General features: G+C 40.5%; 1 protein-coding gene across 3 annotated transcripts in view; it reads left to right on the top strand.

Moving 5' to 3' along the window:
* HMCN1 (hemicentin 1) overlaps positions 1-26,520 on the top strand; it is a 198,597-nt gene that overhangs the window by 153,433 nt on the left and 18,644 nt on the right. For all 3 annotated transcript variants that reach the window (XM_054211475.1, XM_054211474.1, XM_054211476.1), the window contains exons 64-93: positions 305-464; positions 1,069-1,193; positions 2,742-2,925; positions 3,092-3,189; positions 3,563-3,841; positions 4,425-4,615; positions 5,790-5,871; positions 6,663-6,799; positions 9,879-10,020; positions 11,065-11,209; positions 12,117-12,244; positions 12,644-12,800; positions 12,979-13,100; positions 13,297-13,461; positions 13,684-13,791; positions 14,293-14,430; positions 14,604-14,738; positions 15,014-15,283; positions 15,621-15,811; positions 16,189-16,402; positions 16,973-17,107; positions 17,587-17,777; positions 18,500-18,581; positions 19,344-19,613; positions 20,185-20,355; positions 20,563-20,733; positions 21,812-21,982; positions 23,174-23,344; positions 24,021-24,191; positions 26,060-26,230. In XM_054211475.1, coding sequence (XP_054067450.1) covers positions 305-464; positions 1,069-1,193; positions 2,742-2,925; positions 3,092-3,189; positions 3,563-3,841; positions 4,425-4,615; positions 5,790-5,871; positions 6,663-6,799; positions 9,879-10,020; positions 11,065-11,209; positions 12,117-12,244; positions 12,644-12,800; positions 12,979-13,100; positions 13,297-13,461; positions 13,684-13,791; positions 14,293-14,430; positions 14,604-14,738; positions 15,014-15,283; positions 15,621-15,811; positions 16,189-16,402; positions 16,973-17,107; positions 17,587-17,777; positions 18,500-18,581; positions 19,344-19,613; positions 20,185-20,355; positions 20,563-20,733; positions 21,812-21,982; positions 23,174-23,344; positions 24,021-24,191; positions 26,060-26,230 — 4,875 coding nt within the window. The remainder of the gene's footprint in view (positions 1-304; positions 465-1,068; positions 1,194-2,741; positions 2,926-3,091; positions 3,190-3,562; positions 3,842-4,424; positions 4,616-5,789; positions 5,872-6,662; positions 6,800-9,878; positions 10,021-11,064; positions 11,210-12,116; positions 12,245-12,643; positions 12,801-12,978; positions 13,101-13,296; positions 13,462-13,683; positions 13,792-14,292; positions 14,431-14,603; positions 14,739-15,013; positions 15,284-15,620; positions 15,812-16,188; positions 16,403-16,972; positions 17,108-17,586; positions 17,778-18,499; positions 18,582-19,343; positions 19,614-20,184; positions 20,356-20,562; positions 20,734-21,811; positions 21,983-23,173; positions 23,345-24,020; positions 24,192-26,059; positions 26,231-26,520) is intronic.

Raw genomic sequence — 26,520 nt, 5'->3', positions numbered from 1 at the left:
TACAGTGGTTTCCTGAGTGTGGAGCACCACACGTATATGGATTCAGCAGCACTGATACCTGCTGCCTTTTTTGTGTGCATCCCTCTCTGCCTGCCAGTTTTTCCCAAACTTTAGGAATTAACTATCAAGCTGCTTGTTTGATCAAATGTGACTGAAATTGCTTGAAATACTCCATTGTGGTTTATATACTTCCTAAACTAGATTTGAATGGAGGTACTGCAATAAACACTAGTAACTCTACTGCATTATAGCTCTTTATAGTTTGGATTATGTTTCTTCTCTTCCCTCCATCATGCGTTTCCAGTTCCTCCTAATATTCTTGGCTCTGAAATGCCTAGTGAAGTCAGCGTCCTCCTGGGAGAAGGCATCCAGCTTGTCTGCAATGCCAATGGAGTCCCCGCGCCTGTTGTGCAATGGCTTAAAGATGGAAAAACAGTTGCCAGTGACAATTCGCAAAGAATAAGGCAAGCAAAGATAAGCAGACGCTGCATTCTCTTCTTGTATGATTTTAAACCTCAGAGGACCCTAAAGAGCGAACATGAAAGAGGGGCCTAAGGAGGGAATGTAAAGAAGGCCTGAGCCTTAGCTTAGCCAGGTTAAGAACATTATCTCCCTCTTTAGTGTCTATAAATCTAGTATACTTTGTTATTACGTTGACTTTTTTTTTTGTACAGAGATAAGTATATGATATCTGTTTCTTTCTCAGTTAATAAGTTCCATTAAAGTTCATCAGGTTCATAAAGTTTATTAAAGTCAGTAAGTTCCATCAAGTTCCTTTGGAGGGGAAAGATCTGAGGCATGGAAACATTATACTCTTGATGCTTTTCATTATGGGTTCTTCAAAAGCCTGGCTGGAGTTGAATCCTCATCCAAGGTTAAACAGGACATCTCTAGGAAAAACTTCCTAGTCTATCTCTAATAACAATATTTTGCAAAAAACAATGATTCTTTCGCTGAACTCCCAAGAGTATAGAGGTAGTTGATTTAAATGTACAAAAGTGACTGTTTATTTGCCAGGTCATAGGAATAAGTACACAAACTCACTGTATTTTATGACCTTCCTTGTAGAGTAACTCCAGATGGCAGCACATTAAACATTTTCAGAGCCCTCAGTTCTGATACAGGAAAATACACTTGTGTGGCTACTAATCCTGCAGGAGAGGAAGACCGAATTTTCAACTTGAACGTATATGGTGAGTTTTCACAGATGTGAAACTGAAATCTGGTCCGTAACCCTATCTTTGTAAGCTCTCCCAAGAGAGGGCCTAGAAATGAATGCCTGTCTTCAGTGTAATACTACGTGCATGTGCTTTCAATTTCATGTATTGTAGATATCACAGTATATTACACAGGATGTTCTTTCAATGACAAAATGATTGAAATTGCTGTTAAATATGTTTTGGGATCAACAGAAATTAATTTCTTTGGTGTATTTCGTAATAGAGGAATTCTGCTTGCGGTGGTTTTTCTTTTTTCTGGTAGAGAAAGATACACTTGGGGCTCATTTACTATGATACTGCTTTTTTCTTGCATTAGTTTGTCTTCACTAATTCCAATCAAAGAACATTGGCTAAAACCAGAGTAGTCTGGTAGGGAACTAATAGTTAAAGGTCCCCCCTTCCCTGAGAAACAGTTTATTTAGAGTTTAAAAGAAAAATGGTAGAGGTTTGGATGAAATTCTTCTCTTGCACAGTTTGACAAACAGAAGATATTAAGCATAACTCTTCTTTAGCAGTGTAGAGAGTGGACGTTTTAATTTGTGAAAAACGTGTTCATGAAGTACAATGACTAGTGTGAAAGAGTGAAGAGTTCTGCGTAGGCAGCGTTCCACAGCTGTGTCTGTCCCAGTTATACAGAGGCGCGGAATCAATCGGAATACGAGCATGAGCAGAGTAACAAAAGATGACTTTTGATGTAATAAATAACAATACTGAATGACCACATCACATCTTTTGGGGACAGAATAGCACTACACAACAGTGGAGACTTGTTTGATCAGTTTGTATTGGTTGAGGTTCAAGCAGTAACCAACTTAAATGGTCTTATCTTTGCAACTGTCATGGTGTGTGACGGGATCTTAAGTCAGCCAGAGCTTGGAGCTGCACGCGGTTGGGCCTTCTTTATATAGCGAGTCCCTTCTTGCCCCCAACACCAAGACTTTCAAACTAACCTATGAAACTAAAAAGCCCAAAAAGTAGTTCTGTTAGAATAATCAGCTGTAATACTTAACTAGGCATTTTGAAATTTTCTATATTTAAAAATTAAGTCAACATATACATCTAGAAGTTAATAAACTAACTTTCCTCCTGCATGATTTTAGCTTTCACTTCATTTAAGGTTTACTTAAGGAGGTAAGTTTGAGTGGCAGCAAAATGCAAGTCCCATCTGGCCCTTAAGCGGCTCAGCCCATTCCCTCTGAGGCTTGGCCGCTTGCTCCTTCCTGCAGCGTCATTCTCTCCCCAGGAGCTTCGGGCTCTGAGCTTCCACTTGTTTGCCACAGCCTGAGAAATCAAAGAGAGATTTCCACTATCGTTCTAAAGTGCAAATGATTTTAAATATGTAAATGTGTAATTTATTAGTGCTCAATATTATCATTAGAGGATTTACTCTTTAAAAAAATGGCGACCATCTTATTGAACTGCCTGTGGGGCATGAGGTGCAGGATTTCCTGCAGGGTAAAACATGGAATGATTTTAGGAGCAGGTTTTAACATCTTCCTTTTCAACATTTACGAAATGTAGTTCCTCCAACAATAGCCAATAATAAAGATGAACCAGAGGACCTCACTGCCCTTTTGGACACCTCCCTAAATATTGAATGTACTGCTACTGGAACTCCACCACCACAGATAAACTGGCTAAAGAATGGCCTTCCTCTGTCTGTCTCCTCCCAAATCAGGTTGCTGTCAGCTGGGCAAATTCTCAGGTTGGTTTTCATCTGTTTTGACTAGCTGGGGTTTCGCTTCTCTTTTGCTATATCAGCATAATTGTGCTACTGTTTTTGGAAGCAAGAATACAATTTGATCCAAACCATGCCATAATAAAGAGAATGTATTCCATTTACAGCTTGCTTAAAATGATTTTCTCTTTAGACTTGCCCGAGTGCAGATATCTGATACTGGTGCGTACACTTGTGTGGCATCTAACAGGGCTGGAGTGGACAACAAACATTACAACCTTCAAGTTTTTGGTGAGTGTCTCTGAAATGCTTTATGTAAAGAATGGTATTTCTTAATTTCTTAAAACTAAAATTCAGTGTTCTTTTTCACCAACCTAAAGTTGTAGACAGCCACAAGTATATCTTACATAGGTAATCATTAGGGAAACTTTAATGGCAAGTGTTTTAACCCTAGAAGAGTCCTTACTTTAATTGGCACCCATAACATCTCACAGGTTTTTTAGAAAGAATAAAAATATATAATTTCTAAATGAATTTTAACACATGTGCTGAAGATGAATGTAAGTGGGGAAATACAAAAGGGTAGCTGCATTCCAACTCTTTTATATTCAGAATGAATATCTGGGTTGTGCTCTGGATGAATGAGATCTTTGTTTCTCGGCAGTACCACCCAGCTTGGATAATGCGGGAGGAACAGAGGATGTCACTGTAGTAAAAGGCAGTTCAGCTTCGATGAAGTGTCTTACTGATGGCAGTCCTGCACCCACCATGGCCTGGTTTAAAAACAGCCATCCTTTAAGCCTCGGAGCTCACCTGACGTCAAGCAACCATGGAATGGTCCTCCATTTTGTAAAAGCAGAGATTGGCGACACAGGCAAATACACTTGTGTTGCATCCAATGAAGCTGGAGATGCCAGCAAGCACTTTTCCCTAAAAGTGCTGGGTAAGCATTAACCTTTCAGTTGAACCAAATGCGAGCAGTAAGTGTGTATCTACTCAGGAGAACAATTTAAAAAATCTCTAGGTATTTTCAAGAAGCATTTGCTGAGATAAATGGGAGAATTAAGGAAATGGAAAATACCTAAAGATATGTGAATGTGTAATATAGTATGTATTTTTTTCCCAGTGTTTCCCAAGTACTAAAATATGCCGTAATTAATAGTAAATGGATTTACAAACTAATGTGGTTTAAATGAACAGCTTTGGTTAGTACAAATACAGTTTGACAGGATGCTGAAGGCATAGCTGAAGGTGCAACAGCTAAAGCGCTAAGACATATTCACTGATGTATAATTTATGTTACCTGAGATTATGAAAACTTTCTAACTAATAATTCCAACTCATAAAATATTCAAATTAATAGACAGAGGCGGATGGAAATCACGTGAGATACTCAGTGAGTTCATGACACAGTCAGAAACAATACTAATGTAGACTAATTCTACAAACTCTAACCATAAGGCTGTGTATCAAGTTTTATAGGCTTTTTGAGTCAATAAAGAACTCGAATGTTTTTCCTTCCGCAGAGCCACCTCACATCAACGGTTCAGATCAACCAGAAGAGCTCTCTGTCATCGTTAACAACCCTCTTGAACTTCTCTGCATCTCTTCTGGCATTCCAGTCCCCATAATCTCGTGGATGAAGGATGGGCGCCCACTTCTGCAGAATGATAACGTTCATGTCTTAAGAGAAGTCCTTCGAATAGCCAGTGCTCAGGTAAAGTATTTGTTTCAAAATAGGCTTGGTTTTGCCAAACCATAGAGGAGTGAGCAGATCGGCCTGCTATCAGGACTGTGCTAAGAGGTGTCCTAAAAAGCCTCTATAAAATCATTCGCCTGTATTTGCAGTTGGAGAATATATTTTTCAAGCCTCGTTCTTGAGTTTCCCATACAGAACAAGTAGTCATATTATGGGCTGAGAGCGCCCAAGCACTTCTGCCTTTTCTGAGCATTATTACTTCATTTCAGAGTTCTGTAATTTTTTTGTTTATTGGTGCTTCTTGTTACAAAGGAGAACAATCAATGCTAGGGACTCATCTTTTTTCTGGGGTCATTTCCGGTTTGAGTCTGTGTCTGTAATCTGTTCTTGTTCATTTCCTACTTATTTGACTCTTGTTACTATGTCTGGCTTTTCTTCTTTCATGTTTTGTAGTTCCTCCTCAGCCTTTCTTCTCTTTCTATTAAATGGGATTTTCCTAGTATCCATTTGCTTCTCACATGTATAAGCCATAGTTTACAGAGAAGAGCTGCATCTGTGTCATCTGTGTGCAAGTTAAGAAAAAATAAATAAAGACAATAGAAGGACTTTCAGATAAATTCAGACAATAAAAGAGTCAAGGGAAAAATAACCGTTAAACCCACACCAATATTCAGCTGTGGACAGCCAGGCCCGAGTTCACCAAACAGAAGTGGGACAGGGCTCAGGTCTGATTGCTGCTCATTTTGTTTGCAAAGCAAACACTTCTTGTCTTTACAATGAAGAGTTTACAGGAAGGAGAAAGCATAAAGGTATTAATGAGTATGTCCACACAAAAAGATTTCCTTAGTGCCCAGAACTGACCCTTGTTTAGATGGGTAGCTACAGCCAGTTCCATCTTTATTGATTACCGGTTGCAAAAAGCATCACAAAGAGAAGGGTTCTTGCTGGAGGTATATTATTCAGAGAGATTTTATGGGGTCCTGCAGCTCCTAAGCCATCTCTGTACAGGTCCACCATGGTAAAATACAGACGTTTTCAAGAAATTTATTAATTTATTTTCAGGCATTCTTCATCTGTTGTTTTTCTGCTTAAATGCTGTCTGTTATATGTTGCTGTCAATGATTCTCTTTCAGTTTTTCTGAATTTTTCCCATATTCAGATGTTTCTGCTGAAGTTGTTTGTGTGTTTCTAGGTGGAGGACACAGGAAGATACACGTGTTTGGCATCTAGCCCAGCAGGAGATGATGATAAGGAATATTTTGTAAAAGTGCATGGTAAGTTTAATTTAGGAAAAAAAATTATTCCTTCAAATGATAAAATACAAAGGTATGTATCAGTATTACATTTAACAAGTTACATATTACTAAGAAGAAATATTATGTGTTTTGCAAAAATGATATTACGCCATATGATCATAATTAACATTTCTGAATAAGTGTAACTATTCTGAACATGATACACAACTAAAACGGAAAGTTCCACTGATTTCTGTTATAATTCCAAGTCTCATATTTTGAATACCTAGGAAGGTTATAGTATCAGTATTCAGTTGGACTGAGTTTATTGTGCTTACTGAAAAAGGATGTGAACTATACTGATATCTATGATCATGCTGGTTTTTCAGTAGAAAAAGGTAAGAAATGTATTCAGAAACAAATACATAAAATTTAATGAGAGTAAAGAAAGTATAAATGGGACTTCTGTAGTTCTATAATATGCCTTGGGTTTTTTCTTGAAGATTATAACTTCCATGTTTACTGGTGGACAGTTTAGGGAACTTTGGTGATCCCTGCTTCATCTGGCTTAAATGCTGGTGCCATCACTGAGAATAGACTTTACATTAATTTCTGTCACAGTAGTTTCCAGCATGTGACGTAGGAAGCAGGTTCACCGGTTAAACAAATGTGATACATGGCACAGGTATTGAGAAGTAGAACTAATTGATGGCACTGTAGCTTTGTATTTATTTTAAACTTAAGAAATAAATTGGAAGCTTTCAACGGATAATTTTAATGGTAACTTATATGTGTTGTGTTTTATTTTTTTGTCTTTATTTTTGTAACAGTTCCTCCTAACATTGCTGGTACTGGTGGTCCACAGGACCTCACCGTGTTGCAGAACAGACAAGTTCTACTGGAATGCAAGTCAGATGCTGTGCCACCTCCGACAATCTCCTGGCTTAAAAATGGAGAACTTCTAGAGGTATAGTGGTTACATTATTTGTACTAGTCTTTTGCTCCCTTTATTTTTTACACACGGTGTTTGAGGTTTCTTATTCTGTTCACTTGCCCCTGTAGCGCAGTCCAAGTTACGGTGCCTTGAATTCAAGAGAAGCTGAGTAGCCCCAGTACAAATAGAGTTAGTCCTAAATGAGTACCTGAAGCTAGCAAGCATGTGAAGTGGCCATCCCGCTGTTACTTGTTCTTTTTTCCTTTAGGGGGATCCCTTGCTTCTCCTGGATCCTCTGAACAATGCTAGAAGCCTTCGGTATACTCCTGAATGGCTTCCCAGGAAAGGTAGCTGAGAAAAGACTACACTATATGTTTCCTTTGGGTATATTATGCATCCTCATATTCTGGTAGCATTTAGAAAGGAATTAAAATTTTTTACGTTGGAAAAAAAGAAAAGAAAATGGGTTGCTAATCACCACAGTTTTATATCAAATGCCTCATTTTCACTCAGAATTCCATGTGGTGTCATGTTAAGGCATCGAGTCTTTGCTGGTTGAGAGACAATTAGCAAGATGAGGATGGTTTATACACAAAGAATTTTTTACTTCCCATCCTCTTCCTTGGGATCACTCAGAAACCAGACTCTTTCCAATTGAACAATTTAAGTTCAGTTCTTAATTGAACTTAATTAATTGATAATTTTCCCTCAATTAATACTTATTCATTAATAAAGGTGAAACAAATTCAGCTTACGAATTGTGTCCCCTCGACTGTAGTTCATCAAGAGTATTCACCTGAAGTTCTGCTTATTTGCTTCTGACATGCGATTCCTCAGACTCTTTCTCTGTTGTGAATTCAGAAGAATGAAATATTAGTGGAAGAAGTAAGAATATGGTGGACGAATATGTCTTACTAAGTGCTGCTGGGAAATGTTGCCTTGAATATAGCACAAGAACTAGCTAGAAACAAGTGTAAGAGAAACACTCTTCTGAACGGTCAATTCTTTAATTGGGTAGTGATTTTTTTTATTATTTTTTTTAAATGAAAGCAAGGTTAAACAATGCTTGGAAGTTAAGTATGTGAATGCTTTTTTCCTTGGAAAGCTTGTGTTTTAAAAGCAGAACTTAACAAAAATAAACCATGAAAAGTAGCCACTGCTAACAAGTACTCACCAGAAAACAAAGTAATAGAGGAATACTGTGATAGACATAGAGAGTCAGCTGAAAACCTGTGAACTAATTTTTGTAAAGTTAGTTCTCCTTTTGCCTCATTAATTCATGTCAGTATGTGAGGGCTGAGGCATCTTGGTTGTGCGGTATCGTCAGTTCCCTGCCTTTTGTTTTATAATAGAATAGGGAATTTCAATCTCTGGAGTTAGCTCTCCTCCAGCACTAAATTTAAGTTATAAACTTAGTCCAGAGATGGGACTCCTAATTTGTCAGGTGTACTTTAAGTAGCAGACTTAGGTTCATTCTGTTCCCTACCATCTTTTTAATTCTTCAGCTTGGCTTATATAAATATATATCAGGCAAACATTAGCGTCCTCCTGAATGCCTGGTTGCTTTCTCAACCTCAAAGAAATGTAATAGCCTAGTAATACCAAGCAGCTGGGAAAGAGCTCTCCTGGGGTGTGTAAAGAGTAGTGCTCTCTGGCGTATCATCCTTCTTACCTTGGAAAAATTAGAGGTTTCACAGTGACAAGAGAGGACTGGAGAAAGTCGGGTTTTCAAGTTGCAGTGTTATTTCAATTTCAGTCATTACTGCTTTCTGTGAAACAGCCTTGCAGTGGAGGGTGTCATTCCTTCTGGTTTTGTTGACTTCTACTGAGCAGATTTTGAGGTCTGCTCTAAACCTCTGTATGCTTAATGATGCAATTGTGCAGCACCACTATTTTTGGTAGCAGAACTACAGAAAGACCTAGCCTCTAGCAGCTTTGGAGTCCTTGCACTCTTCATAGATTTGGAAATACACACTGAGTGCTAAGAAAAGAAGTAGGTAGGAGCATCTTTACCTAATATGGCTTTATTTAAACACTAAAAGAATTGCTGAAATTGTATTTTTTCAAAGATGGGTTTTATGACAGAGCATAAGGATTAAATGGTAGCTTCATTGCCTGTCTTTTGTCATCTGTATGCTACTGTGTTTAGAAACCGTAGCATAGGCCTTGCACTCAACAGGAAATAGCAGTTATTATCCAAAATCGGACTGTCTAATCCAGTGTGGCAGTGAATCATTTCACCTGGGAGGCTCCAGCGCTGCTGTTTATTCTGCATTAGTAGGCTTGCTGACTTGGTGCCTAGTACGAGACCAGTGTCCTAGGATACCAGTGCCGAGAAGCGCAGAACTGGAGGAGTTTCACCTGTGTGTTCTAGTTGCTATTCTCAGATCTTCTATTCAAGAGTACATGGGAATGTCAGCTTTCAATTTCATCCAAGGTGTCAATAGCGCATCCTGGAAAAGTTTGAGTTTCTGTTCTTTTTCTGTTGTGTTTTAACCGGTCAGGTTTTTGAGCACTTGTAGTTGATATTAGTCAGTCATTCGTGCAGATCTGATCCAGACTAGGTGTGGTAAAAAAGCTTGGACTTCAAATGGCTACCTAGCAGGTGCTGTGGAGTCATGGCAGAGCTGAGAAGAGTGGTATCCTCGTGTCCAGAATTGCTGGCCAGTAACCTTAGTAGGCTCTTTGTTCTGGATCCCACCTGATCAAGAGTGTGATGTTTGAAGAACAGCGTACAGAAACTTGTATTTCCTCTGCCTGTAGTGTGCATGGATTTTCAAAAAAGTAAATAAATTAATCGTTAGCTGCCCTTTTCCATAAAAACTGAAAAGCCCTTTGGCTACCTAGCCCAAAAAAACCTGTCTTATTCAGGCACAAATCCCAGTAAGGGTTTCAGGGGGGAACCATTAAGCAGTGATAATTTTTTAAAACTTTGTTTACCCTATTATCTTCACAGATGTGAACAAAATTAAGCCAGCAATGAATTCAGTCCCCGGTTTATCTTTGGCCTTCCTTCATGGCTTTTATTATTCTGCAATGGAAAAATGTTCTGTCTTGATAAAGAGAACAATGGCAAAGTTAAATTTGTCAAACTCTCTCTCTTTCCCCTTAGGGAACTCCTCGCATTCGAATCCTATCCAATGGGCGATACCTGCAGATCAATAATGCTGACCTCAGCGATACAGCAAGCTATACCTGTGTGGCAAGTAATATCGCAGGAAAAATGACCAGGGAGTTCATGCTGACAGTACACGGTAAAATCATGGATCCGGTCTGGTGCATTTTCATCTTTGCATGGTATTTCTGAAGGAGTTCGAATGGCAAGAAAGAAGCATTAGTAGTCTCTTTCTAGACAAGTGTTTACCATTTAGGCTGTGTGTAAACTGCGTGACCGTGTGTATCGCCTCATGCGTGCCCCCATCTGAGTCCACAGTTGTCATTCACACTAAAGGACGTGTTGGGGACTCACCATGGCTCCCTCTCCATCTGTCTAGAGACAATTCTGCTAATGGAGGGTGCTGTGCATCTAGCCATCATGCTGATACGGAGCCAGGATACATCCAGAATGAATGTCCAGATCCAGGACTGAGAAACTCACAGACATTCTTAAAAGCATTTGACTGCCACCTTGGGGGACCAGGTTTCACAGCTGGCTTGGCCACCAGTTCTGCAAGTTATTTGAAAACTGTGGTGGCTTCTCTGTACTTGTGAGCAGGAGACAGTAGGAAGATAGGGCTTGAAGGGCCCTATGCATCTTGATACCTGTACCTTGTACCTTGTCCGAATTTCATTTTAACCCTTTTTATTTTCTCACATCTAGTCTGATGAGAAATTATTCTATTCTCACGCTCTGGGAATGATAAGAAACTTTTTTCTCATTTCTGTTCTGTTCGCAACCCAGTCATATGTACCTGCGTTACGCTGTGCTCCTGCCAATGACTGTCCTTACTGGTCCAATTCAAATTCTTTTTTTCTCCTTAATTTATAATTAGGAAACAAGGATATCACCACAGCCTTATTCTGCTGAATTAAATACACTTTTACTATTTTAGCTATAGGATAACCTTTGCAGTAACTTGCAAAGATGACCTTTAAAATGCATTTCAGACAAACTTTCTTTTTCATTCCCTGCTGCATCACGGCAATTATCGTGCGCTACACAAAATGGTAAGAAACTTGTTTCTGTCTTTGCAGTGATCCCCATGCCTGCTGCTGCATCTGTTTTCATGTGTTAAGTTTCAATCATTGCAGCCTGAAGTGGTTTTTTTGCATAACATTGGCAATTTTTCCCTTTACAGTGGCCCCTACAATCCGAAGCAGTGCTCAGATGGCTGTTGTGCACATAAATGCTTCTGCTGTTTTGGAGTGTGTTGCAGAAGGGGTACCAGCCCCAAGAATTACCTGGAGGAAGGATGGGGCTATTTTTACTGGAAACAATACGAGGTATTGGCCAGAAGTCAGTGTAAATATTCTTCATTGTTTTTTCAGAATGTATTAATTACAGAAAGCTTAATTAGACATCTATGACTTGTAAATTAGTTTTGTTTTCACAGATCAGAACTAATAGTTGTACTGTCATCTCAAATAGACCCAAATGGGGAAAATAGGTAGATAGAAACAATATAGATTACGATAGAAACATTAATACAAAGTTGTTCTACAGAAAAAGTAACTGTACCAGAGTTTTCATCCTTTTATTAGGGCCAAAAACTCCTTTGACAACCAAATGGAATAATATTTCTTCTGATATTTAAGGTTTTGAACAGTAAACATGGAAAATCTTTGTATCTTTTTATATATATTGAGTTTTAGGATGATGCCAAGCAATTTCATGCAGACCAAAAGTTACTTGAGTATGCTCTGAGTTTCTAATATATAAAACTTCCTATACATGTTCTAGTATCAACTTTTATTGTAGTGACTGGTTTTTGTCTTCTGATTGTTTTAAGGGGAAGTAGTTTGGCATTTTCTAAAACTGAGCAAATGCTAAAGAACTCAGTTATGTTTCAAAGAAAAAAGATAATGTACAAGCATTAACTAGGGTTTTCTAAGGTTAAATGAGAAACCATAAAAAAGGGCTTCTGGATATTTTTTGCAAATCTGTCATCGTTTATGTGGAATCACTATGTCAGCTAGATTTCATAATCTCTCTGGAAAATGGATGTGCTGGGAAAGAGTGAAGTCAGAATAAAGGCAATAAATGAGAAAACTCCATGTGCCCAAATTAAGACACCACGTGTTTAGGCTATTTGTTGTGTACCCTGAGTCATCTTTTCCTTCTGCACTATCCGGATAGCCTATGGCTCTGTTGATTGGATAGTAAAAAAAAAAAAATATGGCTTTGTTGCAGATATTCCATGTTAGAGGACGGATCTCTACACATCCACTCAGCACATGTTACTGACACTGGAAGATACGTGTGTATGGCAACCAATGCAGCTGGCACTGAACGCAAACGAATTGATCTGCAGGTTCTTGGTAAAAGTTTTGGTTTTAGATAAATCTATATGTTTTTACAAGTCTGAAGTCCCATTACATAATTTTTCTTGTTCTGCCAGATCCAATTTTAAGTTTAGCCCCTTTTTAGTTGCTCTGATTAAAAAATTAAAAAAAAAAAAAGGAAGGAATTTATGGTCTTAGGAAGACAACCCAAATGTTTATGAAAAGAAAATACTTGTTCTTTGTGCCCTGGAACTGGAAAGACTTGACACATCCCATGCCACATGTTTAGTAAGTTTACTAATGTCAAGTTACTCTTTATAAAAATAATGTAAATGTGTTTGGGCAGTTCAGCCCTATATATATATAGGTATGAGAGGGGGGTTGTGGGCATATGGATATAATTATTCTGAATAATCAGGCTTTGTTTGTCCTTAGTTCCTCCAACTATTGCTCCTGGACACACAAATATTACAGTTACTGTAAACGTGCAGACCACTTTGCCTTGTGAAACCACTGGCATTCCCAGACCAACAATTAGCTGGAAAAAGAATGGGCATCTGCTTAGTGTTGACCAGAACCAGAATACATACAGGTGAGAGATGTTTTCTTTTCATCAGGGGTTGAAAGTTTTCAGGGATGATTTTGGCACTTTAAGAATCTAACTGTCCTTAAATGTAATCTTGCATAGCCAGCAAATTCAGGGCTCTGATTACCTGAGAAGAAAAGAAGTATTTCAATGGCTTTTACTTTCTTCTCTTTTCTTTGTTCAGACTTCTGTCTTCAGGTTCCTTAGTAATCGTTTCTCCCACTGTGGATGACACTGCTGTCTATGAGTGCTCTGTGTCAAATGATGCAGGAGAAGATCAAAGGGCAGTTGAGCTCACAGTTCAAGGTAGAGGGGATATTGCTGTTACATGTGTGTGGCACCCAGAATTGCTTCGGGGCATTCTAATGTTGAGATTTTTATATCATTCTTTTATGATACTGATATCCATATGTCTCTGCTATTCACAAGAAAGTTAAGTTATTTCCAAGAATTCATAAAAATCAAAATGAGCAATAACCTTTACGCTGATCTTCATTTTTAGTGCCCCCATCCATAGCGGATGAAGCCACAGACCTTTTGGTAACCAAGCTGTCTCCAGTAGTAATTTCCTGCACCGCATCAGGTGTTCCTGTCCCCTCAGTTCATTGGACCAAAAATGGCATAAAGTTGCTTCCCAGAGGAGATGGCTACAGAATTCTCTCTTCAGGTACTGTATGTGACTGGAGCTCAGCGGCAGAAAATCAGTGAAAGGGCGCAGTTGTGCCCACCTAGAAGTAATTAAATAAACGCAAACAATCCCCCAGACAACCCCTTTCCAACTTCTTAGGTTAAAAATATAGGCCTCTTAAGATGGATGCTGTGAGGGAGTTTTATTGTGAATCCAGGAAGGCTGCTGCGGTGTGTTGAATGCAGTCTCTCTCTGCTGCAGGTGCTGTGGAAATACCCGCCGCTCAGTTAGCCCACGCGGGACGGTACGTCTGTGTGGCCCGCAACGCGGCCGGCTCAGCCCACAGACACGCCACCCTGCGTGTTCAGGGTAAGATGGGGAGCTCCAGCGCATTCTGTCAGTAAGCGTTGCCCATTTAAAACGTACATGTGCTGCAGAGTAACAGTGAGGCCAGAGTGAACCGTCACAAGTAGTGTCTTGTGCAGCTGAATTGTTTTGTGGGTGCACTGATTATTCACAAGGTCACTCCTCTGCACGTTATGGCTCTGATACCTTGGATAGAGCCCCCACAGTCCATGCTGTTCTGTTTCATTTTTGAAAGATTTTTGCTTCTTTGCTTTGTGTCTAATTAAAATGTTATCTGTGATGGCAAATTGTATTAAGTCAGGCCGTATTCTATACCCATACTCAAGTTGAAAATGTTGTTATAGTTAAGAGCATTGCCACTGAGCTCTTCATAAGGATGGCAGAATACAACCATTGCTAATTCAGCCTTCTCAGACTCTCTGGTTATGTGATTTTAGTATCTTACGTATTTTCTAGCTTTGAAGGTTAAACCAATTGCATTTTCCTTTTTATTTCGTTCCACAGAACCACCAGTTATCCAGACACAACCAGGGGCGCTGGACGTCATTGTGAACAATCCCGTTCTGCTACCCTGTGAAGCGACGGGTACACCTCGACCAGTAATAACATGGCAAAAGGAGGGCATCAATATAATCACAACAGGTATCCTCTTAAAGCTTGTAACTCCAGCCTAACTAAAGCTTGTAACTACTGCCTTGCTGTAACTCAGAAGCTTATTTTCTCTATTCTGAGTATTTGAACTTAGATATAAGGAACCCATTTAAGGAACCCAAAACAAAACAAAAAGTCTCATGCTTTGCTTATATTTGTTTTAGGCAACAGTTATACGGTTCTTCCCAGTGGCAGTTTACAGATTGCAAAATCAGCTGTTGAAGATGCTGGCACTTACATGTGTGTTGCACAAAATCCAGCTGGCACTGCTCTGGGGAAGATCAAACTGAAAGTTCAAGGTAAATCATTTTTTAAACTCCTGCTGTAGTCATTTGCAGACAAGAAATTTGTGCATGCGCTGTTAGTCAAAACCCAATTCTGAGCCACGCAAATGGACCTAATGATTTCCAATATGATTTGACACTGAATAGAGGCTGGGAGGTTTATTCTCTTTAGTGGTCTTTCTGCTTTAGGATTAAAGTATACTTTTAAGATTATTTTCACTAAGAACTGAAGCGTGCCATGCTTCTTACAACATACAATTATTTTAAAAATTTTCTTATTTCTTTGTCAGTTCCTCCTGTTATCAAGTCCCACCTCAAGGAATACGTTGTTCCTGTTGATCAGTCTGTCACTCTGCGGTGTGAGGCTGAAGGCTACCCTGGGCCAGAGATTAGCTGGCATAAAGACGGGCAGCAAATAACGGAGTCCCTTAGAAGAAGAATTCTTAGCAGTGGTGCGCTGCAGATTGTGTTTGTGCAGCCTGGCGACGCTGGCCGGTACACGTGCATCGCGGCAAACCTGGCAGGGTCCAGCAGCTCTGGCATGGAGCTCACCGTGCACAGTAAGTGGGACTATACAGAAACGATGGGCATTATCACAGCGTGAGCCTACGGAGGGTAAGGAGCTGGTGTGTAAGGGAAGAGTTGAACAAAACTGTGCTACGTAATGGGTACGTAATCAGCCAGTTGCTTGAATTTAGGAAGAAGATTGCATTTCCTTAACTTGGTTTATACTTCATTACAAGTATTTCTCTGGCACACTTAATAGTAGTCATCGACAGAGACAAGAAACAATACAGAAGATCCAGGGAATGATTTCTTCAGTCCAATGTTGTGTGCTATTTCGGTACTGCTTGGGTAATACATAAAGGTAAATCTTTTTAATAATCCTTCTCACAGTTCCACCCAAGATTCACAGCACGGAGGCGCAGTACACAGTCACAGAGGACTCCCAGGCTGTTCTCTCCTGTGTGGCTGAGGGGATTCCAACACCAACAATAAACTGGAAGAAGGACAATACACTGTTAACAGAGATAGTAGGAAAATACCGGGCCGTGCCAGACGGAGACCTCATTTTGGACAATGTTGTTGTAAGTTCCCTAAATCTAAGCTATGACTTGACAGGTTTGGCAGTAATAAGACCTTTCTTCTCTTCATTTTGACCCACTTCTAGATTAGTCTCTGTTACATTTTTTGTTTTCTTGTTCTTAATGTTCCAGAGTCTCCATAAATGTTTCATTTTCCACTGAAGAGTAAAATATCTGTGAAAAATGCGTAGTGATAAATTCTGAGGAAAGGTGAAAGGAAGTGTAGGTCATCTTTCAATTATAGAGGAAGTGAAAGATTTCAGATGAACATTTCTGCTGAATGCTTGTTCCAGACCTTTTGAGATTTTCTTATCCTTACAAGTGGTAGTGTTGTGTAGGATGTATCGCAGTTGAAATTTCCCCAATGTGCTTTCTTTCAGCCTGAAGATTCTGGTAGTTACACCTGTATTGCTAACAATGCTGCTGGAGAAGACACGCACACTGTCACCCTGATGGTTCATGTCCTTCCAGCTTTTACTGAACTGCCTGGAGATATATCTTTGACTAAAGGAGAACAGCTCAGATTAACTTGCAAAGCAACTGGGATACCTGTACCCAAAATAACATGGACCTTTAACAATAACATCATTCCAGGTGGGTAACACCAGGTCTTACTGGTCATTCCACTCTAGAGTTGTTTTCCCTCATGCAGCGTTGCAATTAGTTTAGGATAAGGAATTAAAAAAATCTAGAGAAAACAAACTTGTTAGGCAATGATTGTGTGAGGAATATCTTCGGTATTATGCAATCATGTAATTAAATTGCCTCTGAGACCTAGGAACACACAATTAAGAAATTGTTCCTCTTCTGTAGCCAATAATGTAACACATTAAAAACATTCCCTACGTGATGATATTTACTCAGCATCCAACAACTAATGCTGTTTCTCTTAAATATGAAGAAAACCTCAGCAGTTCACAGAATGCAGATGCACAAAGCTTGAAATTAAGGGACAACTTAAGTGAATGCATGCATGTGGGCAAATGTCATAGCAGTGACTCTTCTCTGCATTTCTAAGATGTCTCAGAAATGAAATGGCACAGTGCCATTGAGCTGCGTTGCAGAATAGTGCTGTAATTCAAACAGGCTCATGACATACCAGTCATGGAGATGTATATGTTTAAAATCATTGAAGTAACCCTTTACTGTGTGTTCTCCCGTCAGCACAATACGATGATGTAAACGGACACAGTGAACTTGTTATCGAAAGAGTATCTAAAGATGACTCCGGTACCTATGTATGCACAGCAGAAAACACAGTTGGCTCAATCAAAGCCATTGGTTTTGTGTATGTCAAAGGTACGTAAAATAGCAGTAGTTGTGGTCAGTATCGGACAGTTTCACATAGCCATCTGTTTTGATAGTAAAATCATAGAATGGTTCGGGTCAGAAGGGACCTTAAAGATCATCTAGTTCCAACCCCCTACCCTGGGCAGGGACACCTCCCACCAGACCAGGTTGCTCAAAGCCTCGTCCAACCTGGCCTTGAACACCTCCAGGGATGGGGCGTTGCCAAGGTCTCTGGGCAACCTGTTCCAGTGCCTCACCACCCTCACAGGAAAGAATTTCTTCCTGATATCTAATCTAAATTTAACCTTTTTCAGTTTAAAACCATTTCCCCTGGTATTCAATACCTTGTCTATGGCTAAATGGGAAAGGTCAAAGCAGGTTGAAATTCACACTTCAGAAAGTCAGAGATGAATGATCTCTACCAGCAATTTCATTAAGGGCATTTTATTTTGACTCTGCTATTTTGCTGACATCACTTGTTCTTTCAGAGCCTCCAGTCTTCAAAGGAGATTACCACTCTAGCCGAATTGAGCCCTTGGGTGGCAATGCGATGTTGAATTGTGAAGTCAGAGGAGATCCACCTCCAACCATCCAGTGGAGCAAAAAAGGAGTTGGCGTTCAGATTAGCAACAGGATCCGACAGCTTAACAATGGTTCTCTTGCTATCTATGGCACGGTGGTGAGACACTGGTCTGTTACAATATGTTTCTGGGTTGTATTTGATTAATAAAGGTATTCCAGATCACATTGTTTTGAAAGAGTGAGGCTAGACATTGAATCCACTTTTGCTTTTACCTTTAACAAATGTTGTTTTAATTCAGACTAGTATTAGACTTGAATTATTGTGACCAAAAAAAACCGAGGGGGCTGTCATTCTCTTTAATTGTCAGAAGGACCAAATCTACATTCTAATTGTTGGTGTCTGAAATCCTCATTGTTCCCAATTAAATGGGACTTTTTCTTTTGTCCTTGAGAGGGAAATTTCTACAAAGTCAGGTCAGCTGAAAAGCAATTGTGTTCTCCATGTGCAAATCTCTTAGCATCTAAAGTCCTAATACGAATGGCAAGACCCCAGTTCCGCCCCCATAAACTTACGTCTGCATTTTGAAATGGGGTTAAAAACAATAACTCCCCTGAGTTTGTTTAAGTTAAAAAAATAAATAAATAAATCCTTACCGTTAAGGAGTTGCAGGAAATAAAAAATGGAATAATATAAATAATTTGCAGTATCAGCTTAATGTTAATAAAGGCAAAATGTTGAGATACTCTAGAATCTAACAGCATGCCTCTTAAGATCCAGGGCATGCCGTGTTGTGTTGCAGAAAATTCACTTACAGGAGGTGCACTGTAAACGGAAACTCTCATTACATCCATGTTGACTGTTTGCTTTTTGTTCTTTAGAATGAAGATGCTGGTGACTACAAGTGCGTGGCTACCAATGATGCTGGGGTGGTGGAACGCAGTCTGACGCTAACACTTCAGAGTAAGACTCAAAGTTATAAGTTTAATTCCACTAGATTGGAGCAATAACCTACCTTTGGGTAGGCGTATGCAGCTCCCGTTGAAGTTTTGGAGGTTGGGCACTGCACTGTAAGTTAAGATTCATCTCATCTTTCATCATTAATATCTAAGAGTCTAGTCTAAGCTAGTGACTGGGGCCAAAGCAGAGAAGCACGTAGACGGTGATTCAGCCTCATCTTAGAAACCAACTTAGAGTGGGGCGAATCACCTTCTGAAAGGGCCTATGTCTTATACAAATAGATTAAACTAGACTCTTAACCATTAAATTAAGAAAGTTATGTGAGATGAATCCCAGCTTTCACTGACAATATTTTGGTTTTGGCAGAAATAATATTTTAGAATTATTTTTCACTAGTGGTAGAATTTCTGAACATCCCTTTTCTATTGTAGCCTCAAGCTGTATTCATCTGTTATTTATTTCTCACTTGCCTCTGGACATGATTAATAGCATCTCCCTGCAGGTTTTTTGAAAAGTAACACATTTTAGCAATAAGGAAGACCGTGTTCTTGTATAGTCAGGCCTCAGTCCCAGCTTTGGTCCTCAGATTGCTATGTATTAAAAATACCCTATCATTGCCATTTTAACTTGTCTGTATTTTGACAGTGGAAGATCAACAGTAATAATAACAAAAAACTGATATTTTTTTTTTGCCCTTGTTCTGACCAGACCTTCAATATTCAATACAGCAAAAAAAATGTAACCACGTGCTATTGGTTCTTTTAGGTCCTCCAGTCATTACTGTTGAACCTGTAGGGACAGTTATTGAAGCCGGTGCCACAGCAATGCTGCACTGCCAAGCAGATGGAGAGCCTCCTCCAACCATCCGATGGTCCCGCCAAGGTCATCCAGTTGTGAGCGATGAAAGGGTGACTGTCCTGTCTAATGGCTCCTTGCGTATTGTCGCAGCACAGAAGGAAGACACGTCTGAGTATGAGTGTGTAGCGAGGAATCTCATGGGATCTGTTCTTGTCAGAGTACCACTGACTGTCCAGGGTAGGTGCACAAAAGAGAGGATAGTGACTGTCGAACTGGTAGATTACAGCATTAATTGAGACTAAATATGCTCAAGATTTTATTTTACCTGTATTTTATGGATAAGATATTTTATCTTACCTTCCATATACGCATTAGGTATATGTTGAGCCTAGTCTGAGATGTCAGTAGGTTTCTGTTTCATGAAATGTTTCATTATCCTCATCCAGCTGTGTGAGACAGGTGAGTGTGAAGGAGAGACATAAATAATAACGAAAGGATCTTAAACTAGATCCCATCCTCAGAACACATATCATAACTTAATTGTACCTCTAAAGAATAACTTAATTGTACCTCTAAAGAATAACTTAAATGCTTTTCTATAGCAGTACAATTAGGAGCATAGGCAATAAATATTTCGCTCAAGTATTCTCTGAACTGTAGTAAGATATTTCTACAGTAATGAAGAGGGTGAAGTAAGTTGGATTTCTAAGTATGGCTTATGAAGTGTGTTTTTCACTTTGCTGCGTCAATCTAAGAGAGTTATGAGCACAAGCATGTTACAAGCGGAGCATGTTTTTTCCCGTTGCAGTGCACGGTGGGTTTTCGGGTTGGCTGGAATGGCGAGCTTGCAGCGTAACGTGCGGTCAAGGTGTTCAGGAGCGTGTGCGTCAGTGCAACAACCCTCTGCCAGCAAATGGTGGGAGGAGGTGTGAGGGGCCTGACACAGATGTACGCAGCTGTCACAACAAGCCCTGTCCAGGTATTTCTTTAATGAATTGATACTTTCAATGTGCCTTCTGTTAAGTGCCCTAACAGTGAACCATTATCGCCATGGATCTTCAAGACAGATTAATTTTCCTAAGAAGTTGGAATTCATTTCAACTTTTGTGGAAAGGAAGAGGAAATTTCAATAAATACTGCAAAAATATTTTTTTTAATTGAAACCGTGGGGTTTTCTCTTTCTTAGTGGATGGCAACTGGTCGGAGTGGGGTCTATGGGAAGAGTGTTCAAAGAGCTGTGGACAAGGTAACAGGACGAGGACCAGAACCTGCAGTAACCCACCAGCTCAGCATGGCGGGAAGCCCTGTGACGGCAGTGCTGTGGATTCGGTCATGTGTAATATTAGGCCTTGCCCAGGTAAGAGAGGAGCGGTTTCAAATTAGTTGCACACAAGGGGCTGCCCAGATAGGTTTCTTTATTTCCTCTAAACCTGAATTCTCTCAGCTTGTTTCCAATTGCTAAATTATAAAAGAATTAAGCTTCCAATTTTTTTTGTTTTAAAATTGCTTGTAATTTATTGAATGGCACTAGTTCGTGGCAACAGAACTCACAAAAGTAAGTGTAAGGAATATTGTCAGCAATTTGTCTTTTTTTTTTTTCCCTCCAATAAAACTGTTAATTTTGTATTTTGATGTTTTCCAGTACTCCTTACCCATGTTCTCACTTACTCTGCAAAGCCAATTAAAATGAAAAATGAAAAAAAACCCAAACAACCAACTATTAAAAAGTCATGTAAAACATGATGGTTAATAATTTAAGATATTATCTGTATATTTTCCTCTGTTGTTTTAATTTTCAGCCACATCTATCTCCTAACCAGCTGAATGTTCAGGTTTCCTTCCTGTCTTTGTGGTACTTCCCGTGTTTGACAGGTGGTAGCTTGTTCATAACCCGTGACCACTGGCATGTTTCCTTCTATACAATTGTTTATTATATTGATTTTTCCCTATTGCCCCAGCTCTGCTACCACCACAATGCCAAACGTTCATCCACTGGCCTGAGATTAATTTTTTCTAGATCTTGGCAACAAAATAAATTCTGGCTCCTGTGTGCTGGTAACCACTGACGCTGTGTGCTGGCCTTTAGCTGGCGTGCCCCTTCCCCTGCGGGGACCTGCCGCCTAGCACGGGGCAGGCAGAGCCAGGTAACTTAGGAAAACACCAGATTTCATCAAGTGTTCAGTTCTGTGGTTCCATGATTGTTCTGAGGCGATGTATTTGGAAAACAAAAAGGAAAGAATTAATCTCCCTTTTGCAAACTGTTGATCCCATTTCAGCTGTTGCTGGAGGCGAAGGTTTTTTCAAGGGCTTATTCAGGATATTTCATTTATTGATATTAAACAACGTAGCTTTTTTGCCTGAGGCTGTGTAGCTGTAATTTCAAGTTCAAGCAGCTGTATAGTTTAAACAGTTTCAGAGCTGTGCTGCCTTTGCAGTTGATGGTGAGTGGAGTTCTTGGCTGCCATGGGGTCCCTGCAGCGAGACGTGCGGGAAAGGAACTCAGACACGACTGCGGCTCTGCAATAACCCTCCTCCTTCGCACGACGGGTCGTACTGCGAGGGATCTGATGCACAGATGCAGGTTTGCAACAAGAGACGCTGCCCAGGTAAGATGCATCGGACACAAAGACAATAGACTTGTCATTTCCTTTCCAAATTATCCTTATTTTATATCAAAAGCTTTCCAATTCTGAAAGTGTAGTCCCTTAAAAAATTCCCTTCAAGCCTTTTATTTTCACTGGCCCCCGTCACTTTAGCATGCCGCTATAAAACTAACATATAGGATTTCTTCTATCCTTGTCTCTCTTTCTTTACCCTGCCACTATGCAAAAGCAGCATTTTAAATCCTTGGCAGTTAAACTACAGGTGTCCTAAACTTTTAGAATTTTCCTAGGTGCTGTTTTTCATTTATCCTTTTCTTCCACATTTCAATGTGTTCTTCGTAACTGGATAGGAAAACTCACATTTTTGAAATATGACCTCTGTGTTTGGCTGAGTGCTTGGATAAGGAAGGGAAATTTCCTGAAGTGCAATGTGCAGGAGTTCAGACTGGATCCTTCTGGCTTCATGCTCCATTTTGTGCACGTGAGATCCTGTGCTGAGTCCCCACTGTAACTATCAGCTGGTAGAAGAGAGAACTGACCTTGAGGTGCTTGAGCAGCTGAGGGCTCGGTGTTGCACATTTCTCTGGCTTGATGTGCTGCTCCTGAGGATGCTGTTGCTTACAGATAGTTTGTGACTGAGGCCAATCGGCCCCTTCTCAGCCAGCAACTCAAGTGCTCACACAGATGTACCTGTAACATTTTATGTCACCGTGTCTTGGGAGGTCAAAGACCCTACCGTTCAACTGCTTAAACCTAGCTGGTGTGAGATAATTTAGTAATACCTCCTATAAACAGCTGAGCCGGTAAATTAAAGGTTAGTAAGGAAGGAGTGGGGAGAAGGCGGTAATGCTTACATCTTCAGGCAGCTGCAACCAGGGGAGGACACAGGAGTAAAGACTGGGTTTTGGGGATGGCACTAGTACCAGTATCTGCCCAGTGTGGTAATTTTAGGGATTTGTATATGGTTCGACTTGCTTACAGATACCTAAGACTGTGAGCTTGAGGACTTACAGATTATTTAAATGACAGGTCATGCTTTTCTCCAGTTTTGCTCATGGAAATCCCAATGTAGCTTAGATGTTCTACAGAGAATCAATATCCTACAGTCAGTTTTACCCTAATATAGCACTGATTTACTTGGTTATTTCCGATGTCAGAGACCGTTACTGTACCATGCTATGCCTTTCTCACCAGTGGACGGGAAGTGGGCCACCTGGAGCAGCTGGAGTGCCTGCACTGTGTCCTGCGGAGGAGGCAGCAGGCAGAGAACGCGCCACTGCTCAGACCCAGCACCGCAGTTTGGAGGTCACAAATGCGAAGGAAACGACATACAAATTGATTTTTGCAACAGCGATCCCTGTCCAAGTAAGTGCTTTGGGATAGGCTGCTTATCCACTTCCTGGGTTTGTACGTATGCTCCAGAGGAAGGAAGCTCTCCACAAATCAAACACTCCCACAAAAGTCTGGGGGTCTGAACACAGGCGAGTGGTGATAGCGGCCCAGTAAGAGTGAAAGCATCTCTTCATCAGTCAGCGTGACCGGGACATTTTAAACATTAACTATTAGGAGCACAAACCAGCAGCAGCTGGTGCATAAGCTCCCGCCGGACTGCCAGAGGACGCCCCTCTCTGAAGTTACAACCGTCCAGTCAGAAAGTACCGCCAAGTGAACTTCTCTGCGTCTCACAGTAGAGTGTAGTGACTCACTTGGTTAATAGTATGTCCTGCGACACTCTGGATTTGGTTAATACACTTTGAGAAACTGCTGAATGCCGGACAATGTAACTTTCTTATATCTTTAATTGTATGGGGTTTTTTATTTTTATTTTGGGAAAAGTGTCCCGGTTTGAGGTGAAACAGAACCAATTTTCTGTTAGGTAATTTTACTTTTTAGCTAAGCTTCTAACTAACTAAGCCCAAACCACTATAGAAAAGAAATTAAAAATTTACTCTCCTATAGGAATGTTTTCCTAGCTTGACTGTCTGCTTTTAAGTATCTGTTATTAAGAGGAAGACAGAGAAAATATGACTTATTTTTACAGTTCATGGCAACTGGGGCCCATGGAGTAGTTGGGGAACTTGTAGTCGAACGTGCAATGGAGGCCAGATGAGGCGATACCGGACCTGTGACAACCCTCGCCCTGCCAGCGGTGGCAGGGCATGCGCAGGGGCTGACATGCAGATCCAGAGATGCAGCACTGAACTCTGCCCTGGTGAGTGCTCAGACGAACAGAGGTTAAATGCAGCTTTCCCTGGAAGACTTCAGGGTACGCAGAACCTATGTCAGATTTTCATATTATGAAAGGAACGTACAACATTCCTGTAATTACTTACAATTTCATGCGATCTAATAATCCACTCTCACTTTTTTCTTTAAATGACTGTCACCTTACAAGGATTTCCCCCTTCACGTGTTAGATTTTCTCAAAATGAGGTGGAATAATTCAAAACAAGAAATAGTGTATGAAAACTTCTCCCACACCTAGCAATTCTACTTTGTTTTTATAGTAAATACAGCTTATGAGGCAGGCTCCCAGTGAACTGCCATAAGGTATTCCAGGAGCAGGGAAGAATGCTCAGCTCAAATGCTTTAAATAAGACAACAAAGCAGTTAATTTGTTTATTGACAATACACAAGTAAGGGGCAATCACTGAACTTGGACATTCATGATCAATATCAGCAATACAGCAGATAAACCACAATGCTAGAGACTTACTAAACACCTACAAATTTCTAAACGCCCTTCTGTAACTCATCCCACAAAAGGATTATTATTTTTTTATTATTAATTCTGTTCTAATGATGAAAAAGATTATTAAATCCCTCCTCTGTGCGCACCCCTTTACGCGCCCTCCTCCTGTGGGTGATGCAGGAGCTCCAACTGTGTACTTGAGCCACGTTTAGCACGCTGCTGACCCACACACTGGTGACAAAGCCCCTGCTGAGGCCACGTCCTGAGGTGAGGCCTCTGCTTGTTACACCCCATGGCATCAGCCCCGCTGGCTGGAGACCAGCTGCTCGTGGCACGTGAGGACAATTCTCCATTAGGCCCCGCTGGATGTTACAGTGTCAAGCCCAGTCTGATTGTTCGTTGTTTACCCCTGTCTTGCTTGGGTTTGTCCTCCCCAGTCACAAATTTTCTTGCTGCCTTTGTACTTTTCAGTTCCTTTGTTACTATTATTTTGGCTAATGGTTGTCTTAAGTACACTTTTTCATTGTTACTTTTCTCTCATTATGACCAGTTTTGGGCAAATGTCATATTGGATCAGGCATTCCCAGATACTGTGTTTACCCAGTGTTCAGTCGTGTTCCTGTTGTATCATCTGTTGCTACTGAGGCTGTGCTACCGAGAGGAGGCTGTGCAGACTTCAAGCCAAATCTAATTGACCTCTTTTGAGTGTTTGGATAGATAGAACACGTGTTCTTTATTTGCAAGATTTATGGCTTATTTAGTTTCTGTCAATTTTATACCCATGCAGTCTCAGATATTTTCTTTGTAGGTGTAAAAGCACTAAAGGTCTAGACAGCTGGGTTGTCTCTGCAGTGACAGGCTACCAAAAACTACGCTAGGAGTCTGAATATTGACAGCTGTTCTTTGCAAACTGGTTTGTGATGGATCTGTATACATGCAACGGCATTTTTCAGTTTTGAAATCGGCTTCTGTGTAGCCTGATACTTGCAGGCCATGGATGCAGAACCTCCAGGGGAGAGTAGCTGGCTGAAGTCAGGCTGCGGGTGGTCGCGTAATCTCTTCTCCCTGTAGAGCAATGGATAGGCAGCCACCCAAACGGAAGAATTTGACCCAGCTCTTGCTAAGTCTCCAACCATTATAATGGAAATGTTCCCTGGAGGAGAATCCTTGTCACCAACACAGCTGAGACACAAATAAAGTTTAGAGGTGGTGTGTTTTAAGGGGAGGAGTGTTCACATGTGCCCATTAAGGTGTTTTTGTCATCCTTTTAGCTATTTTGTTTCTCTGTCACATTGGTTCCATCAAGAAGGAATGACACAGAAGCATCACTGATGCAGCCTGAGGCATTTAAAATGCAAAGTCCCTTTCTTCATTGTTTCTTTCTTCAGTGGATGGAAACTGGGGGCAGTGGCAAACATGGAGCCAGTGTTCTGCTTCTTGTGGAGGAGGAGAGCAGACCCGAATACGCCTCTGCAGCAATCCAGCCCCGTTAAATCGTGGACGTCCTTGTCCTGGAGACTCCTCCCAAATATCCAGGTGTAATACCCAAGCCTGTCCCGGTGAGTTCACTTACAGCCCGTGCACTGTGACAATATGGTGAAAGCCTGTGGCACTCCTAATTTGACGAGTACTACTCCCAAGCCCAACTTGGCCGGTTGACCAAGTAATTTAATTTTTTTGGCTTAAACCTCTTCTGGCAACTTCAGCTGGATAAATTTTTTGTTAACCTGTTACACAGCACTAGAGTGTGCTGTTAAACGATTGCTGCTTTTTAGACAGGGCTGAGTGCATAAGGTGATTCCCGTGTTAAGCAGAAATATCCTTTTTAAAATGCTGGATAATATTTCTG

Source organism: Rissa tridactyla, chromosome 8 (assembly GCF_028500815.1).
Source record: "Rissa tridactyla isolate bRisTri1 chromosome 8, bRisTri1.patW.cur.20221130, whole genome shotgun sequence".
NCBI classification, from domain to species: domain Eukaryota; kingdom Metazoa; phylum Chordata; class Aves; order Charadriiformes; family Laridae; genus Rissa; species Rissa tridactyla.
The sequence above is the reverse complement of the archived record's forward strand: the minus strand, read 5'-3'. Positions and strand labels throughout refer to the sequence as shown.